We start from the raw sequence: 18789 nt of genomic DNA on the forward strand, positions 1-18789 counted from the left end.
GACGAGAAGTGAATGGGAGACGTACGCTCTCCTTTTTTTAAATGTTAGGAGATAATGTTAACATGTAGACCGAATAGCAAAAGTATTGGAAAAATAGAAAAGGTGGTACTTATATCTAGCTCCACATCATAGCTTATCGCATTAAGTTTCGTCTGTGGGGCGCACATGCAACGCAGTTTACACTCGTCGCCTTTTTATATTCCATGATGTCGTGCATGTGACCTGCTTCGTGACCTTCTCTAGAGCAGACGCATGGAAACGCGTACGCCAGCGGATCAAGCCTTTAAAACCGCAGTGCAAAATAGCTGGCAGTGCCATGGGTGCACTTGCGCTGTCAGGACTCGCCTTCTTACCAGGGGCCCTCCAGACAACAGTGAGGAACAACGAGTTCGGCAGTTAAAATGCGAAGATGCTTATTTGACAACTTGTCGCCAATCGGGCCTGTCTCACTTGCAGTCAAGAAAGGGAGGAGGCATCACGCCCCTTCTGGTCTGCCTCCGAACGAAAACAAACGCCTCAAAGCACGGCGCCCTCAAAGAACCTGACTCATTTGATTTTCCAACGGCGCTCCTCGGGGGGAAGACATGAAAGGGAAACATGTTATCGCTTCTAGGTGACTTGGGTACCATTAAACGCGCCCATGACCGCAAACGACTGCGTGGGGGTCTCCCAGAAGCCCAGCAACAAGCCCTGTTATCTGAACACACGTTCGACAGTCGAACACTATGTGCATTGTTCAGAAGAACACTGTTGCTGCCACTTCTGTTTGCCTTGGGTGCCAAACGGCAAACGCAGTAGCGCACAGCTTCGGATGGTTCGACAAAAAACGCCGCCGCTTCTCTTCGAATATGGTCCCCAACGTAATAGAGCCTACTCCACGTTGTCTGCTTCACATGCCAGTGCTGTCTCTGCTGCCGCTTGCGGCGCTGTTCAGGAGGGGCGCTGCTGGGGCCTTACAACGACCGCCCGGTGCCTAATGCGATAGGAAATTTTCTCCACCCTTGTTTCCACTTAACGTCGCTTCGTGCACTTATTTTTGTACGTCTGTGAACTACACAGACGTTTATTTCAATGCATAATTTTTTAACAATCGTATAGTTTTTTTTTAGAGTTTATCTTGCTGTTACTCATGAATAAACCGTGTGTATGCAACAACACAAATGAATTTTTTGTCACTTTAAGGTCACCAATAGCCTTTTAGACAATTCTTTTCTCAAATGAATTCGTGTGAAGAATTTAATTCAGCAATAAAAAATACACATTTATGGGATGTATTTCGCGAAAAAAGTCGACCCTCGACGGTTTAAAGGGGCCCTGCAGCACTTTTCCAAGTAATCGTTGATTGGCTTCATCAAAATAGCCTACTGCCTCACGAATCGACTGCCGAAAAAATGTTTAAAATCCGTCAAATACGAGCGGAGCTACGAGGATTTGTCGCACGCTTCAAGCACTTTCTCTCTCTTTTGTACTATTCGAGCAGGCTGAAAGCTAGGCAGGGAGGGGGATGATAACGGGGAAAGAAGCTATGTCCATTCATCAGTGTGCACCAGGAGCTTAAGCACTTCCTTTTCTTGTTTTTTTCCTTTGAATGCGTGGCTTACTTTCAGTGTGATTGCGAGCGCGCACGCGGGCACGTGGCGGCATTTCGCGGCAGCCTACGATAACCATGCCGCTCATGATGCTCAAATCAGCCAGTGGCCGTGGACTTTGGCTTTATGGCGTGGTCATTTGGGTTTATGGCATGATTTGTTGAGAGAAGAGGGAACAATTTCTAGCTGACTTTGAGAATTAACTGTAAATTCCAGGCCGCGGGCTATAATGTTTGACTCTCATGTTCTCAGGAGCTTCGACTACTGATCGGCAGTGTTTTCTGACCATGCTGAAAAAGTGTTGCAGCACTCCTTTAAGGTTCATCACAGATTTCCATCTGCATCGCGGCCCACAACATTTCTTGAGCATTACAAATAATGTGAATATCTTATAACATTAAGCACATAGTAACAAAGCCGACACAACAAGAAACCACATGTTTTCTTACTTCCGTGACCTGGCGTGCCTTCGTTGGCATTCGCGTAAACGTTCCCTTATGAACAGCTACGCTTTACCGATGTGCAGCGCCACTGCGGTCGTGTCTCAAAACTCAGAATGTCACGTGCTCTCCCATTGGAAACTCGCCATTCGGCAGGCCGCACCTGTTCTTCATTGAGTGGCCATGTCTCTGACAGTATGTGGTTTGTTGCAAGTGTGGTCTCATATCATGTAGCACCATCAAGACTATACAGAATATAGTTCATTCTGAGCTGTTGTTTTTGCTCAAAAATATTCCTCGGGAGGGCTGAAAATAGCCGTTCTTAGTGGATAATATGCAGTTTGCCTCTTACACATGCACAGTTGCCTGCCATTGGAGTCTTAATGGCATCACCATTTGGGTCGGATGCGGTAATCTCAGATGTGCTCGTGCTGGCCATTTCAGCTCAATTTATTTTGTAAGGACCAATTTTGAAACCGAAATAAAGAAAGGTTTGACCCATAGACGTGTAAGTGCATTTTCCAAAATATCTGGTGGCAGTTTTCTGCTGGAATCCTTGTCCAGGCTTTATGCTTAAATGTCTTTCTTTTTTGTGCTTTTTCATGACTGTGTACTCACAGCCTTTGCTGCTTCTTTGGCTAGGTTTCTACTGGACATGCTATGAGAACCTGAAGCTGTGGTACAAGCAGGAGCAGCCAACCTTCTTGTTCAGCTTCACAGCTGGTGCCGCTGCAGGCACCGTGAGTATTCTACGCTTCCTATAACATTCTTCACTTTGTTCTCTGCTGTGTATTGCAGCAAGAGCATGAGTCTGAATTATCCGATCTCCCAGATTAATTAATTTTGAATTAAAGAGGTTTGACAGTATGACAACGCACTGGCCGAGAGCATTCAGCACTGCTTGGTTGCCATTCGTGATCGTGTCAATAGTGACCGCGCTTGCATTTGCATCTGGTGGGGCATAAATTTCAAAGTTTCATTTTGGCTTGCACACGTGCCTGCAGGACTCCATAGTTGTTGTGAATAATTGCAAACCTGCCACGGGGGTCTTGTGGTTATGGTGCTCGACTGCTGAACTGAAGGTCGCAGGATCAAATCCCAGCCACGGCGGCCGCATTTCGATGGAGGTAAAATTCTAGAGGCCCATGTGCTTAGATTTAGGGGCTTATTAAAAAACCCCAGGTGGTCAAAATTTCTGGAGCCCTCCACGACGGCGTCTCTCTTAATCATATCGCGGTTTTGGGACAGAAAAGCCCAACAATTATTATATTTATGCATAATCATGGTCGCAGGCTGCCTTTCGGAGCTGCATGGTCTCTGTCTATCATCCCGTCTCTAGTGGCAACAGTTTCGTTCGCAGCACTGGCAGCAGTCAGTAGCTTTGTTTCAACACTGCACAGAGTGCATGTGATGCTACAAACATAGCATAAGCTGTCAAGAGTGAAGGGTGTTTCCTGTAGTCTGCATATTGGCATCAAACCAACCTGCTGCATCGAGACTGATGGACATTGTGTTGCAAACCAGCTTGCTGGTGTAAAAGTAGGGGTGTGCGAATATTTGAACTTTCGAATAGTTTTTGAATAGTGTTTGCTATTTGATTCGATTTGCGCCAGAATTTTACTATTCAAGGTATTCGAACTTCCGGAAAATAAGTATAACGGTTTAAAACAACGGAAATAATTATAACAACGATAAATCGGCGTGCAGCATGCTTGGTGTTGCCGTTTGGGGCGCCGACGTGTGAAACTTCTAGCCGCTTCCACCAGTGCTCCGAGCGATCGCTGTGCGACGAGCTTGGTTGTGCGGTGTACTGCCGATGCGCTAAATGCCCATCTGCGGTTCCGAGGATCCAGCGGGCGATACGATTCGTTGCTTGCGACTATAGTGAACTATAATATACTCTAGTGGCACAACCGGCAGGCCGTGCTGCCTCTCTCGGCGGTCCGAAACGCCACGGACCGCCACTAGGATTTCTCGTGGCGCCGCTGTGCCTTTTCCTAGGCGCCGGTCGCGCGTCACGTGTCATTCAGTGCAGTAGTTCACTACAGCGCGGCTGCCTAAACCTCGCAAATTGCTTCGTCAGCGGCTACAATTTGATTACTTTACAAGTACCGGAGTGTTCTGTTGCATTTTCTTGCACGGACCATGGTGGAGCAGCTGTCTGTATCTTGTCACGTATCTCGCTCAAACAAAGCCACGACCTCACATTAAATATTCAAAACTGCGAATCAGTTTGGTTGGAATTTTATATAATCTAACTTTCTCAACATCAATAACAGAAATTTCATGTTCATATTTCATGTTCATATTTCATGTTCATATTTCATGTTCAATTTCATATCGCACTTCGTCAGCTGTGCCGTCGAGAGTATGCATTTCTCAGTTGAATGAGTTCTAGCGATGGCATTAGGTGACAAATGGCATTTGGGCGAATGCCATTTTGTTCGTCCATGTAACACCACGCTAATGGCATTAAATCTGAAGGCATTAGGAGGTAAATGCCATTTTCTGTGCCCGTGTGGCACGGGTATCAGACGCCGCCATAATTTCCTTTGCGCTTTTGTAAATATGGCAACATCAGCCTTTTTAACCCCTTCCCCCCCTCCCCGAACGGATGATGGAACCGCCTCCCCCCCTTCCCCCCCAAAGTAGGCACTGAAGTTATTTGTTGTGAAGATACTTTTTTCACATTGCCTGCTGTGTAAAGTTGATGGGGAATTGAAAATTTTTGCACAATGATGGAAATTTGTTTGCAGCAACATTCGTTGGCTGTACTTGTTATGTCAATATGCCAGAGTTCTTGCTGCTTTTTTCTCCAGGCTGCTGCTGTGGTCACCTTGCCATTTGACGTCGTCAAGACCCACAGGCAGATAGAGCTCGGTGAAATGGAAATATTGAAAGGTGAGCTCCCACTAGGAGTCGGAATAAAACTTTTTCAAACTCCTACCTATTCTCTGTGACCAACTCTGCTGGTCCAACGATTTCTACTATATATGGACAACCCTTGGGTGATGATAACTTTCAATCCCAAAGTTTCAGCGCCTGCCTGAGAGTAATCACATAAAATTAAACTCATTTCACTCTAAAAATGAAGTACACTAGAGTCTCGTTAAACAGAACCTGAAGAGACGAGGAAAATATGCTACGTTTGACAGGAGTTCTGTTTACTTAGAGATGAACAAGGGTGCAGAATTCAAGTACACAACCAACCATATCAGAGGCAGCAGTTCCGTTTAAGAGATTTCTGTTCACTGAGAGTTTACTGTAGATGCGCATTGTTGTGTACTGTCTGAAATGTGTTTGTTCTCATCCTTCATATCTCTTACAGCAGTTCTCTCCTGCAGTAGAGCCTGGTTAACGCATACCATGTGGTAATGCAGCATAACTGTGCACTAAATAAAACAGTGCAGACCATACATAAACATTACCACTTATCATACAGGACCAGCAGACTCATGAGGCCCTTGCAGACTCCCCTTTGCCCTACCATTGAAGTCCATGTGTACAGTACTTGCAGATTCAAACACTACATTAAATTTTTTAGTACAGTATAACCTCGTTACAATGGATCCGTTTACAACAGACATTCGAATACTGCATACCAATTTGCGGCGTTATGCCAACCTCCATATTTGTTCCATTGATTGAGCTTCATTTACAACGGATTCTGGTACAACAGGCATTCGGATATAATTTAGGGGTGTGCGAATATTCGAAATTTCGAATATTTTTCGAATAGTGTTTGCTATTCGATTCGATTTGCACTGGAATTTTATTATTCGAACTATTCGAACTTCCCAAAAACAAATATAGTCAACACCCGATTGAAAGTGACCCCTTCAGATTTTTAATATGCTTCACCACATTACACACTCGTATCGCGGCAAAGCTGCCTTTCAAGCTCCGTTACGGTCGAACTTTGCCAAAAGACAATGTCCGATTGAAAGTGGTCCCTAGATTTTCAGTATGCTTCACCTCATCACACCCCGGTATTGCGGCAAAGCTGCCTTTCAAGCTCCGTTACGGTCGAACTTTGCCAAGACACAGTCAACGTCCGATTGGAAGTAGTCCCTGGATTTTCAATATGCTTCACCTCATCACACCCCGGTATTGCGGCAAAACTGCCTTTCAAGCTCTGCTACGGTCGCAAATGTATTAACTCAAGAAAACGCTGGTTCCAACATGGAGATGAAAGATGTGGCAGAGGTGGGGGCTCAATTGATGCTGTTTTGGACCTGAAATTTGGGCAGGAAGTGCGAAAAATCGGAAGCCGAAGTTTTTTAGCATCCAAAATTTCAGATGTTTTTATATATCGACGTCTAGGAGGCAGATTTGGAACTTGTCCGCCACATCAGTTGGGCTTCCACAGAAGTTCCACAGAAAGAGGAGGAGAAGCTGAGGAAACGGCATCTTTGCCTATCACGTGTAAAGTGTTGTCAGCAACACTTTGGTTGCACCAAACCATGTACATAAATAACAATTGCCTCTACATTGCCTCATTTTTGATAAGACAACTATGAAACACCACCCTGCCAGTGCTTCATCAACCTAGCGAAAAGAAACACTTTCATGTTGCTATCTCATAAGAATATGCTTAGGAATCCTCTCTAACTTTCTTTTCTGCTATTTCGCTTCGAAGTATTCGAAAAATATTCGATTCGATTCGCACTCGCACTTCAATATTCGAATTCGCTTTGCACCCAAAATTTTGCTGTTCGCACAGCTCTAATATAATTGACTAAAATGTCAGGCCAACAAGGTGGTCAGGACTCCTTTACAGCGGACTTTTCTACCACGGACATCCTAAATTCAATAACTTCTGACTTCAAACATCGCTAGCATACTTTCGGGACGGCAACAGCGCGCCACGGATATCGACGTACCGATTTAAGAACGAAGGTTGCCGATCTCCGGTCTGTCAATGATCAGCTATGCCTAGCTGTAGCGACAAAAAAATCGGCGCGCAGCGTGCTTGGTGTTCGATTTGGGACGCTGAAGCACGAAATTGCTAGCCGCTGCCACCACTTCTCCGAGCGGTCGCTGTGCGGCGAGCTTGGCCGGGGGGGTCCGCTGCCGATGCGCATAATGCTTATCCGCGGTTCTGAGGAGCCAGCGGGCGATTAATTCGTTGCTTGCGATGAAAGACATCGCGGCTTCTTCGCTTTCGCGTGTCCGCTAGCGCGATGTTCTTGCCCACAAAGTTCGGATTAGCCTCGTACATCAGCACCCTGAGCGGAGTTAGGCCTAGCCATGATATCGAGTAGAAAGCTCAGTTGCGATATGCGTGGCCGCACTGCCTGATGTTTCAAAGTACGTCATGCTTGATTGCGAGTACAAAGAGTTGTCCCGCGGTGGTCTTCGTCATAAGCTCCGAAGTGCTGATAAGCAGAACCTCTGACAGCGGGTCCGACGAGTCACGTCTGCGATGTTCGCGATGAGTGCGGCGCGCTATCGTAATCTGATGATTGAGCTTCCGCTTGCAGCTGCCAAACTAAAGCGTAATTATATTCTAAATTATCGTCGACCCGTGAACACAGAACAAGTGCGAACGCGTCACTAAGTAACGCAATTTTCAACAGCCATGACCTCGTGACGCACAAGCAGCAGACGACGTTCCCGAAGCGAGCATCACGGCAGAAGCAGCCAATCGGAGGCCTCGAATTTAACTTCAAACATGTACTTTTTGTACGCTTGTTACTGAATAGAGGAACTAGCTGAAACGGAGAACTTGCCCAGCTGTAATTTTGAAAAACGCGTTTTTTTTTTTTTGCTACGTCCGCAATTTTCGCCAAGTCAGCAGATGCAAAAAAACTTTTATAGCACTTCTATATAGTTTTCAATGAAAATATTTGGAATCAGATAGAAAAAGGGCTACAGAAACTGAAAATGCAATTTTCCAAAAATCACATTTTTTTTTGGTCCCTCGTTAAGAATAAGACCACGTTTGTGATTAGTAATTCTCTCCGGTTATAACAGACCCATTCGGTGTTTACATAGAAGTCTGTTGTAACAGTACTTGGATTTTACATACTCCCTTTACAACAGACCAAAATCCTCTTCACTATGAAGGTCTGTTGTAATGAGGTTATACTGTATAACGACTTGTATGTGCAATTGCTCGAGATAACCAGGTCATGTCGCGACGAATTTGGTCTCTAAAAGTAATGTTGGCTCTGATTTAGCATTCGAGTCGAAATTACGCCGATATGACCCAAACTGAAGACGGTAGAAACAAAAACATATGCATTACTCAGCCCCAAATTGTCCTATTTCAATCCGTGAGTACTGTGCTATCGCGCTCAGTATGAGCTACATCACGCGAGCGTGTGGCCGAGCGCTCCGCAAGGTTGTACAGTGGCGACGACCATGGCATATCTTCGAGTTATCGGGAGAGAGTTTGGCTGCTCGTGCGAGCGCGCATCGCCCCCACTTGCTTGCTTTCACCCTCGAAGTTATCATTTTCGAAGCTGATATCACCGCTGGGCGAAACGAGGGCGAGCGTGAAAGCATTTTCGAGTTATTGGGAGAGAGTTTGGCTGTCCCTGCGAGCGCGCATCGCCTCCACTTGCTTTCACGCTCGCCCTCGTTTCGCCCAGCGGTGATATCAGCTTCGAAAATGATAACTTCGAGGGTGAAAGCAAGCAAGTGGGGGCGATACGCGCTCGCACGAGCAGCCAAACTCTCTCCCGATAACTCGAAGATATGCCATGGTCGTCGCCACTGTACAACCTTGCAGAGCGCTCGGCCACGCGCTCGCGTGATGTAGCTCATACTGAGCGCGATAGTACATATACCGCTAATTGTGCAGCCTCCCCTAGAGATGAAAGACCAGTTGTAATGTGACTGCTACAAAATCTTGCAGACAAGCAAATTAGTGAGCATGCTTTTAAATAGAGGCATGCCGGTCGTAAGGAGAGCGACTAGGGCAATGCAGAGGAGAAAGAGAAGTGAACTGACGATGCACAGAAAGGGGAAAAGGTAGAAGGAGCAGTGTGTTGCGGGCGTTCCAAGTGGGTACTGGAGTGGTTGCGTGAGTTGTGGAGGAGCTTTTTCTCCGACCACTTGTTCGTTGTGTGCTCCACACCGTTGTCATGCAGTGCAGATATCATCCACCCAACCTAAGTTCCATTGTTGGTTGAGCGATGTTCCACAAATGTAATCATATTCGGGCTTTATGGCCCGAGATTTTATTTTTGCTACCACTAGGCACATTTATAGGCTTGCTAAGCTTTTGTGAAACGCTTGCTATTGCTGATATCCCGGCCGCAAACCAAAGTTTGTTTTGACACATGCTGCCCTGAATTCAGCTCGTGAACATAATCTCTTTCATGCCCCTTCTCCATGAGCCCCACAGGTAGGGCTTCATGTTTTTGGAGTTTATTTTTCTTGAAATTCGGAGGGTGTTTGTCGGAGTTTCTTTTTCTATGGAAATCTGGCAATTATCCTAGTTTATTTTTCGTAAATCCTCAATTTTCCGAAATTCGGAGTTTAATTTTGCAGTATTCTCAGTACTCCAATATCTTAGATGAAACATGATATCTGAACACGAAAACATCAAAATACATGAAGCATATTTTAGTTGTCTGGAAGGTTTGAATGTACAAACAAATATACGCACAAGCACAAATACTTGAATACAAAACACCTACATTTGTGTGCATTATGACCTTAATTAAGGGGGGACACTGCTCTTAAAATTTTTTTCTCATTTCTTGATCGATTTCTTGATCGATTTTTATGATACTTGGTGAGTTTATGTATATTTGTGTGCTGATTTCAAATATGCAATTATTGTTCTAGTATAACCGGTAGTTTTTAAAATACAATATATTTCATGTGCCTTTTAGGGAGGAAGATTTCTTTTTAACAGAGAGAGTTACAAAGTAAATCAGCATATCACCATGACCTGTAATCAGAACTGAGTGCAAGGAAACAAAAACTGATGTTCTAAGCCCATTAGAACAAAAGTTATGGTATGTTGAACATTCGCGAAGGAAATCGCAGCTTGAAATTGAAGCACTCGTGAATGTTCAACATAATCTAACTTTTGTTCTAATGGGCTTAGAACATCTATTTTTGTTTCGTTGCACTCAGTTCTGATTACAGGTTATTGTGATACGCTGATTTACTTTGTAACTCTCTTTGTTGAAAAAAAATCTGCCTCCCCAAAAGGCACATGAAATATTTTGTATTTTAGGAACTACTGGTTATACTAGAAAAGTAATTGCATATTTGAAATCAGCGCACAAATATACATGAACTCATCAAGTATCAAAATCGATCAAGAAATGAGAAAAAAATTTTAAGAGCAGTGTCCCCCCTTAAAGGGCCCCTAAACCACCTCTGATACTTCTTTAACATTTCAAGTAAACGCGCGTCAAGTTCAGAATGCTGTCATGATGAACAATGCCAAATGCGGCAGCATTGCAAGCCACGGGCACGCCACCAATTTCAAGAAACAATCCCTTCTCCTCTCCGGCCCTTTTGGTCATCTCCAGCTTTCGCTGTGACATCAACATTCACTCTTGTTCATGTCATCCACAAAAAGGACCTGTTTGTCGGCTGGCAGGTGCACACTCGCTGCTCCTTCTCTTCGCACGGTAAGGATGAGCACTCGGTCAGGAGGGAGGAGAGCCGAGCTGACGAACGGAGCATAGCGAAGGAACAAGCGAAACTAGCGAGGGCCTCCCGACTATTACAGCACAGTTTCGAAAAATTCTCGCGGCTATGTGGTTGTCGAAGACTCGTGCACAGCTGCTACACCACTACTAAATTTCTACCTCTGGGTGGTTTAGGGGCCCTTTAAAGCTTGTAATAAATGCAAGCATACTCTACAAGGTTCGTGTATTCGATGTCATCTGGCACGCTCCAGTGCCGCCAGGGGACCGTATATCAAGATGTCGTCTTGCACTTCTGGGGGCCCACATACGTTGACATCTCGTTCCTAGCCTGACAAGCCCTTTGTTCAATGTGCGATGGGTGCAGTAACTATTCAGTGCGATTCTATTATTTCAGAGCTTAAAGCAGTTAAATCATGATGGTATGGAAAACAAACAAAAACACCTGCATATGCCGCGCACTTCCTGCTACACTGGCCGATGTGTGTGAACAGATGCTGTTGTTCAACTCTTGAGTCATAGTGTTGACTCTGAACTTCAGCCAATGTGATATGTGTGAAAAATGCGGCCTGTTGTCAATTTCTTGAGCTCCTCTTTCTAATTCTCTTTCTATTTGTTAGCTGTCAGTCTGTTGTAGTCACAATATCTGGCCCCTCCGGTCTCTTCCTTTTATCTTCCATTTGACCTTTTCGGTGATGGAGTGACCGAATGGCTGTCGGCCTGGACACTTGTGTCGCTTGGGGCAGCCTGCACAGCCTTGTGCATGCATTCATTGTGACACTGTACAGGATGATTGTCGGTTCTTTCGCCGGTCGCGCATGCAGTGTCCATGGGCTCTGACTCTTCAGCTTCGGGACCTAATGTCAGGGTTGCACATGGTGGCGATCGTGAGGCACCGTTGCTACTGGTACATGCATTTATTGACTGTTCGGTCACAGCATGGTCATGTTTAGTGATACTTGCCATGCTTCATTTGGTTCATTTGGGCTGCAAACGTGAAGGATAGTCTGCAAAGACTGACGGTACTGCATCCTTCTTGAGCTGCCACTTCTTACATTCTATGAAATCTGGTCAGAAATGGCGGCTACGTATTCTAGTGTAGTTTGAAGATGTTTAGGAGAGCAATTGTCCCGCCTAGTTACTGCAAGCCACCTCTTCCGTGCACCAGCCGCAGCTGGAATTTTAAGGAACGACAGCCCAACAGTGTTTTAAGGCGAAAGCCATAGGTGCCTCATCAGTTAAGAAAGTTGACCGGCAGGGTCCAGCAGCATCAACACGATTGATGCAAAAAATCATCATGTAATCATGTCACCATATGACGTCATCACACACATATTCGCTTGGTCAGAGATGGGCCGATCATGGAGGCAGTGCATAACCAGCTGAGGTGCAGAAAGCTTGCAGTGCCTCCGATCTTTGAGGCAGCAAGAAAACCACATTAGGTGCAGATTATATCCCGGAGGGGGGCAGGGGAGGTTCAATACATCGAGTGGGAAGAAAAAGGCGACTTTCGCTTTCCAGTCGTCTTAGGTGAATGCATAAAGGATCCTGTGAGTTTTCTTTTCGTTATCTAGTGGGGGGAAATAAAAAAAGACGATCGTTATTTTTTTCCGTTCGAATTGCAGAGTGGTACACAACAGTACGACATTCTGAGGCACGTGGATCACGTGGTTGCAAAAGCCTGAAATAGAAAATAAAAAGCGAATACTATCAAATTCGAATGGAAGTATTGTACCGGCAGCACAGCTAGACAGACTGCATGCGGAATACATGCCTGGAAAAGCCTGCGAGAAGCACACATGCAATTAAACTCTGATGCAAACATGAATTCGTGAGGTTCGTAATACGTGCGGCCGTTCAGCGCCAGCTTGCCATATTCTACTCACACAGCGCTGCCACGCAGCAGCGGCGAGTGGCGGCACAGCACGCACTTGACACCCTGAGGAGAGCGTTCACCCAGGCACTGAAAAAATAAAGGAAATGCCAATAAAGACATGTGCCAGCTTTCTTTGTTTTATGTTTGCACTACGAGATGGAGCCTGGTTCAACACACTGCTTTTGTTGAAGTAGCAGAGTTCACTTGCACAAGTTAGCGTGTTTTATATACGCAGTAAAATTTCATTAATACATATATCCTTTTTATATGTAGCAACAGCTAAAATGCAGTTGAGGTGTGTGTATTCGCTAACTGCTCGAGCCATACTGGCTCGGCCTGTAAAGGTTAACTGCAGCCCTCAACTTGTGATGAGGTCGACAACACATGCGCTACTATAGGCCTTCTGCCTTTTCGTGAAATGCCTGTCGGTCAACTAATCATTTTGACTTCGGTGTCAGTGCGGTGACCCCTTTAGTGGTAAGCGTGGGAAGGCGTGAAAGCATGATATGGTGGACACCAATGAGTGCACCAGTGCAGCTTATCACTGACGGCCCTTTCGCAATAAGCATCTTCATCTATCTGCTTAGTAGAGCGTGTGGCATGAGGCTGTTTGCTGCTGCCTTCTTTTGCGGGAGTGCCAAGAGCACTGCGGTTACGCAGAGTGCACATTGCTTGCAGTAACAAAAGCAGCGCACCATCTCCACATTGGCCCAACAAGATCATCTAAGCATTTCAATCAACCTGCTTCAGGTTGGTGCAAATTCGCCATGCCTTACGGGTTTTCGCAGACTTCAGTCGTCACTTTTGCTGAACTTTTGTCACCTGAAGCTAAAGTACCATTGCACTGACATTTGTCCATCTTTTTGTTTTCTGCTCCAAAAGTAAGCCTTCTTTGTTGTGTTGTGCCAAATTTTTGGATTTGGTGCTCAAAAATAAAGGATGTTTTCCCAGTAACCTGCTCCAAGTTTGGATTTTTCTGCTACAGAAATTTTTCCATGTCTTGTTTTGCATTTGCACCCCTGTAAATATGCATACATTATTGAAATGGAGCAACCGATACATTGGCATAATTTTGCCTCTTACACTTAACACATTTTGGGCCCAAGTGCATAGAAACGTGAGTGTGCCTCCTCAAGTAATTTTGCTTATTTGGCATTCTCACTATAACTTTCATGGCACATTTGATTCTGTGAATATAATGCATAAACATGTCAAAAGGGTTGGTGGTTGAAGCAACCATCCACTCGTTACGCAATTCGCATGGTGTGTGACATGTGGTGCAATTCTGTGCTTCTGCCACGCAATGTTACATGTGTTAACGTTAGTCCTCGCCTGACATGACGACCGTATAGGGTCTTTCTCTAAAGTAGTTTCAAGCACTGGCATGGCTCTTTGGTAGAATACTTCACTGCCACACAGAATGCCTGGGTTTGATTCTGGCCCGAACCCCGATTTTTTATTCTTTGCGTCCATCAGGTTTTTTCGCTTGCGTACAATGTCACCAACACCGACACCGCATTTTCTGCAACACAAGCTTGTCAATGCCATCATGTCAAAAAAAGCATTTTAAAGCACCATGCAGAAGCAGAGGATGGTAGGAGCATGGTTCTCAGTTAGCATGCTATATGCAGATGTGCGAATGTATCAGAGCCCGCTCATCTTCATAAAATGCGCAAGCAAATGAGAGATGTGCTTTCCATTTTTATTGCAATGGCAATTGTATGGACAGTCTCAACGGGTTTTCGCTGTCACCATCATGTCCCTCCCATTTGAAGTCCAAATTGATAGATCCCCCGCGCATCATATGTTCTACCACAGGTAAAAAGTGCGCGAGCGGGGGCGATGAACGCGGCTGAAGCAGAGGTCCAACGAGCCAGCCCATTTCCTTCGCTCTCGGGCTGCATGCGAGTGCATGCTTCACCGTCAGCTTCAAAAATGTTTTTTAAAGACTGCGATATGAGCATTTAGTGGGCACATGCAAGCCGTTAAAAACACCGTAAAGGAAAGCATGTAGTGAAACAGCTTCTGTAATACAGTCGAACCCGCTTATAACAAACTAGAAAGTGTCGTAAAAAGTGGTTGCTATATCAGTAGTTCGTTGTATATGGACTCGCCTTTAAAAACGTGCACTCAGCGGCCAAGCCGTTTTTTTTTTTCCTGTGCACTTTTATTAAAGTGCTAACAACCCCTCCGGTGACAAGCTAAGCCTTTTCGCGTCGTGAAGCGACGCCCACTACGTGCTCACGAGTGAATTACCCGCCTTTGCAATGAACTGACACCGTTCCACCGAAGTGCGGTACTGCCACGTGGAGCCGATCATCCCTGGCTAGTTGCGTGCAGCGCGTCGCCTACTCGGCTCGCGGAGTCACTGCCGGGCCGCTTGCTGTATGCCATATGCGCGCGTTTGTACGTTCTTCGTGCCTGCTTCACTCCGGACCATGCATGAGTGCGGCGAGTAGCCTGTTCGTTCAACGTTGCGAAAACAAGCATTTTGCGAGCAACGTGCACTCTACGTCTCCGCGATGCTCTTGCGGCCCTGCACGACGATGCACGGCGCACTTGAGTTGTCACCTAGTCAAACACGCAGTATACGCTCGCTGTCATTGCATCGACGTTTTTAGGTGCCTGCGCCGCGCAACAACAGCGAGCTACTTTCGTTTCTACAAAGCGACGCGCACTTTAAAGCGGTCTCGCACGACGCGGCGGCGGCGAACTTGCGAACGGCAGCATGGCGCGCTCGTACCGCTGTCAATCCACACAGTGAACGCCGTATGCCACACGCGCAGCCGAGCAGATATCTACAGATGACTGTGATATAAGGTTGTCGGCTATAAGTCATAACTGCACGTTCATCGACGGCCACCACCTTGCCTTCGCTCTTTTCTGATGCTTATCCGCGAAGGCATCGCCGCAACCGCGCAGAAGTCGTTATTACCAATCGACCGGTCTCTGCAGTTACCGAAAAGACGGACGACCTTTTGCGGCACATTGTGGCGTGGACGAGTTTAGAGACGCAGTGAACCTTTATGCGATGGAAAGTTATCGCAGTTATCACTTCCTGCATTTATGCCTTCTTGCGTTCCAAGGCATTGTTTGGTTCATCGTAGGCAATCGTAGCTGCAGAGAATAGCGTCAGGAAAGGTCACCGTGCGAAAGCTGGCCACAAGGCTTCATGCTGCCTCCTTTTTTTTTCCTCACTGCCATTCTGCCACTGAAGAAAAAGGCTGGAAAGTGAGCGACCTCGCTCAAAGCGTCCGAAATCCGCGTGCGGTGCTCGCCGATCAGGGATGTCCTAGTCGCGAGTAAACTGCATGGAGCGGGGCACGCGCGAGCGCGCACCCCTCTCACGCTTCAGAAGGCCTGTTTTAACTTTTTTTCACTTCGTATGCGCCATATTTTTACCGCGACCGTGTCTGAAGTGTTCGTTGTAAAAGTAGGAGGCTTTGAAAAATGTTCGCTATATGTGGACGCAGCTTCAATGGTTAGCATTGGAAAATCGTAAGTGCACCCAAATATGGTCGTTATAACCGATAGATCGTTATACGTGGGATCGTTATAAGTGGTTTCGACTGTATAGTACGAGAGCTGTAACTACAGATTTCGTAAATGTGATATGCTTGCTCAAAACAGCTGTCACTCACTGGGCTGAATGTTCTCAGTGCTGCCTGAGGCACTAATTTTATTTCAAAGCGGGCGCGCACCGAGCACACTGCATACACCGTCGAGCTTCGCTAGCACAGTTTGAACACACTTACCTGTAAGTTTACGTCGTACGGTGCTTGGCACTTCGCCGAAAGGTCACAATCGCTGTCTCTGCGAAAAACAGCTTCTTCCATGTCATAGACATACTTCGCATTGGACAGCTTCCGTCCTTTCAACAGCACACTCTCGCTAAGGTACCCGTCCGCACACATCACTGAAACCGCAGCGGAGAATAATCGGTGGCATCACTGCTCGCCCGCTGCGCCACAGTGCAGCGAAGTGTCCCGATCTTCGTTAGTCTTGCGCGTTCCAAAGTACCTACAAAACGCCACACATCGAGCAAAAGCCGCGGTAGTGTCGAATGACGTTCAGCGTGCATTTGAACGTGCCACGAGCTTTGTGAGGGCACGTTGAAACGTGCCGACGCCTTGCGGCGTACTCTGTATTACTAGATGTTTCTCAGCTAGCTCGCCAGGGCAGCGCATCTTGTAAATTTTAGGCGCGCCACCTGGACAGCGCTGGCTACCCATACTCTTCTATGTGCTGCGCTCTCAACGCGAAGTGACTATGCGGAGAGCATCTCTCTTCCTGGAGCGGCCGTATTCTCTTACACCAGCGTTTTGTAGTTACGCAAGATTGGATACAATACAGCTATAGCTGCCAGCCTCACTTCGTATAACACTACAATTTGTTGCTGTCGCATTCATTGCTTCGCCCTTGCGGTGAAACTGCGGGTTTTTTATTGAAGGTCATCTAGCATCACAGCACAGGAAATTATGAAACTGTGCTGTTGATAGGGGGCTGTTAATATCCATTTATATTAGCTGAATCGTTTGTGTGTGCGTGTGTGTATTTTCAGCGGAGTGTGAAACCTTGTGTGTCAAAGCACATTCACCCACTGCTTGCTTAGAAAGTATTCCCATCTTCAGAATTTTATGTATAGTCTGGAGTGCAGTGCAAAAACCAAGCCCATTGGAATAGTGTTTTTGCATAAAAATATTGTGTTAGAGCAAGTGCTAAAGCCTACTTGCCAGAACAAACTAACACAGATAATATAGTAATGGCAATGTTGTGCCTGTGAGCGTGTGCAGTAACAGGTTACAGGACTCAAGAATAATTGCGAAAGTTTACGTACTTTTTTATAATCTCTGCAACATCCTTTTCAGGGGTTGGAACAGATTCAGTGATTTTCATCTTGTCTTGTGTTCAACCACTTCAACCATCTCTAGAAATCCTTGCTTTGTGTCTCTCAGAATCCACTGAGTTGGTTTCTGGTTTTGCTTGAACGTTATTTTAAAGCAGCTCTTTCACAGCATTACATATTGTATAACTTGCCTGCAACACTTGATCTTATGTCCCTAATTGTGTGTTGCTTCCTTGTGTGAGTCTGTTTTGCTAAATATTATGCACCTGCCAATTCTTTGTGCTGCTTCCGAATGTAATTCCCACTCAAGTGAAAATAATTGGTACCATGTCCTTTCTCTCTTATGCCCTCAGAAAGCAAGCCTTCAAGCACACTGTCTGTGATGAGAGAACTTTATCGGACACAGGGGCTGCGCAGCCTGTTTGCTGGTATCGTTCCACGTGTATCAAAGGTGGCCCCCGCGTGTGCCATTATGATCAGCACGTACGAGTTTGGCAAGAAGTTCTTCCGACAGAAGAATGCTGCTCGTGCAAGTGGCACTGGCTCGAGTGTGTAGGTGGCAATTCGTGTGAGCTTCACTCTGTCATGGGGTGAGCTCATGGTGTACATAGTGTTGTTGCAGTGCATCTTATGATGTGTCCAGAGGCATTGTCAAGGCAGCTCTCTGCACGCAAGGTTACTCGACGGATTAAAGGAGCTGCTTTTTATATTTGTCTTCCTGTTTGGTTCTCTACTGTGTGTGTTCTTATAAACTTTCGAAAGGCTTGGCAGAAAGCTGGGGATTTCAACACAAAAATGGTTTATGCCAAGGTCTACGAAGAAACAACGCATCTCTTCTCTATTGCAGAATTCACGTCAATAAACCAGCACATGGGTAGCTCGGAATGAAATTCAGAAAAAAATGTTTTGACTCGGTTACCCTACCGTACATACAAACCTCTGACTCCTCGACTTTTGAGCACAGAAGCTCGACGTGCCAAACACTAGGCCGCAAACACAAACATGGTTCTTGGTGTGAACACGTCGTATATGCTTCCCGCTTTGGCAGGGATGGCAGTACACCAAAGTACTACTATGCTGAAGCACTGCAGGAGCGTCTCAGTGTGGCGTATCACATTCATGACTGTGTTGAACAGCGAGACATGTGAATAGGAAGCACAACGCTTTCGCGCTTTTGAGGTGCACACTACGAACTTTGCCTTTCACATGCATTCATCCGTTCAGTGTGTTCACATTCCGGGCTGCTAAAGACACTACAGAGTCTTGCCAAAATTCTCAGCAGAGACGTGGCAGTGGCTGTCAGGGTGTATCCAAGCTTGTCATGTGGGCGCAATAGCAATACATGCTATGCAAATTGTATTTAACATCCAGCTGTAACTACTATTCAGACATTTTATTTTCATGTTATGAATGATTCCCG

The 18789-nt window shown here is 45.9% G+C and overlaps 1 protein-coding gene across 1 annotated transcript in view; it reads left to right on the forward strand.

Annotated features, from left to right (window-relative positions):
• Positions 1-18076, forward strand: part of LOC119393918 (probable mitochondrial glutathione transporter SLC25A40) — a 52185-nt gene extending 34109 nt beyond the window's left edge. The window contains exons 7-9 of the mRNA XM_037661111.2: positions 2672-2769; positions 4849-4930; positions 17723-18076. Coding sequence (XP_037517039.1) covers positions 2672-2769; positions 4849-4930; positions 17723-17925 — 383 coding nt within the window. The 3' untranslated portion in view covers positions 17926-18076. The remainder of the gene's footprint in view (positions 1-2671; positions 2770-4848; positions 4931-17722) is intronic.
• Positions 18077-18789: the final 713 nt, after the last annotated feature.

The sequence above is a fragment of the Rhipicephalus sanguineus genome, chromosome 5, assembly GCF_013339695.2.
Source record: "Rhipicephalus sanguineus isolate Rsan-2018 chromosome 5, BIME_Rsan_1.4, whole genome shotgun sequence".
NCBI lineage: Eukaryota > Metazoa > Arthropoda > Arachnida > Ixodida > Ixodidae > Rhipicephalus > Rhipicephalus sanguineus.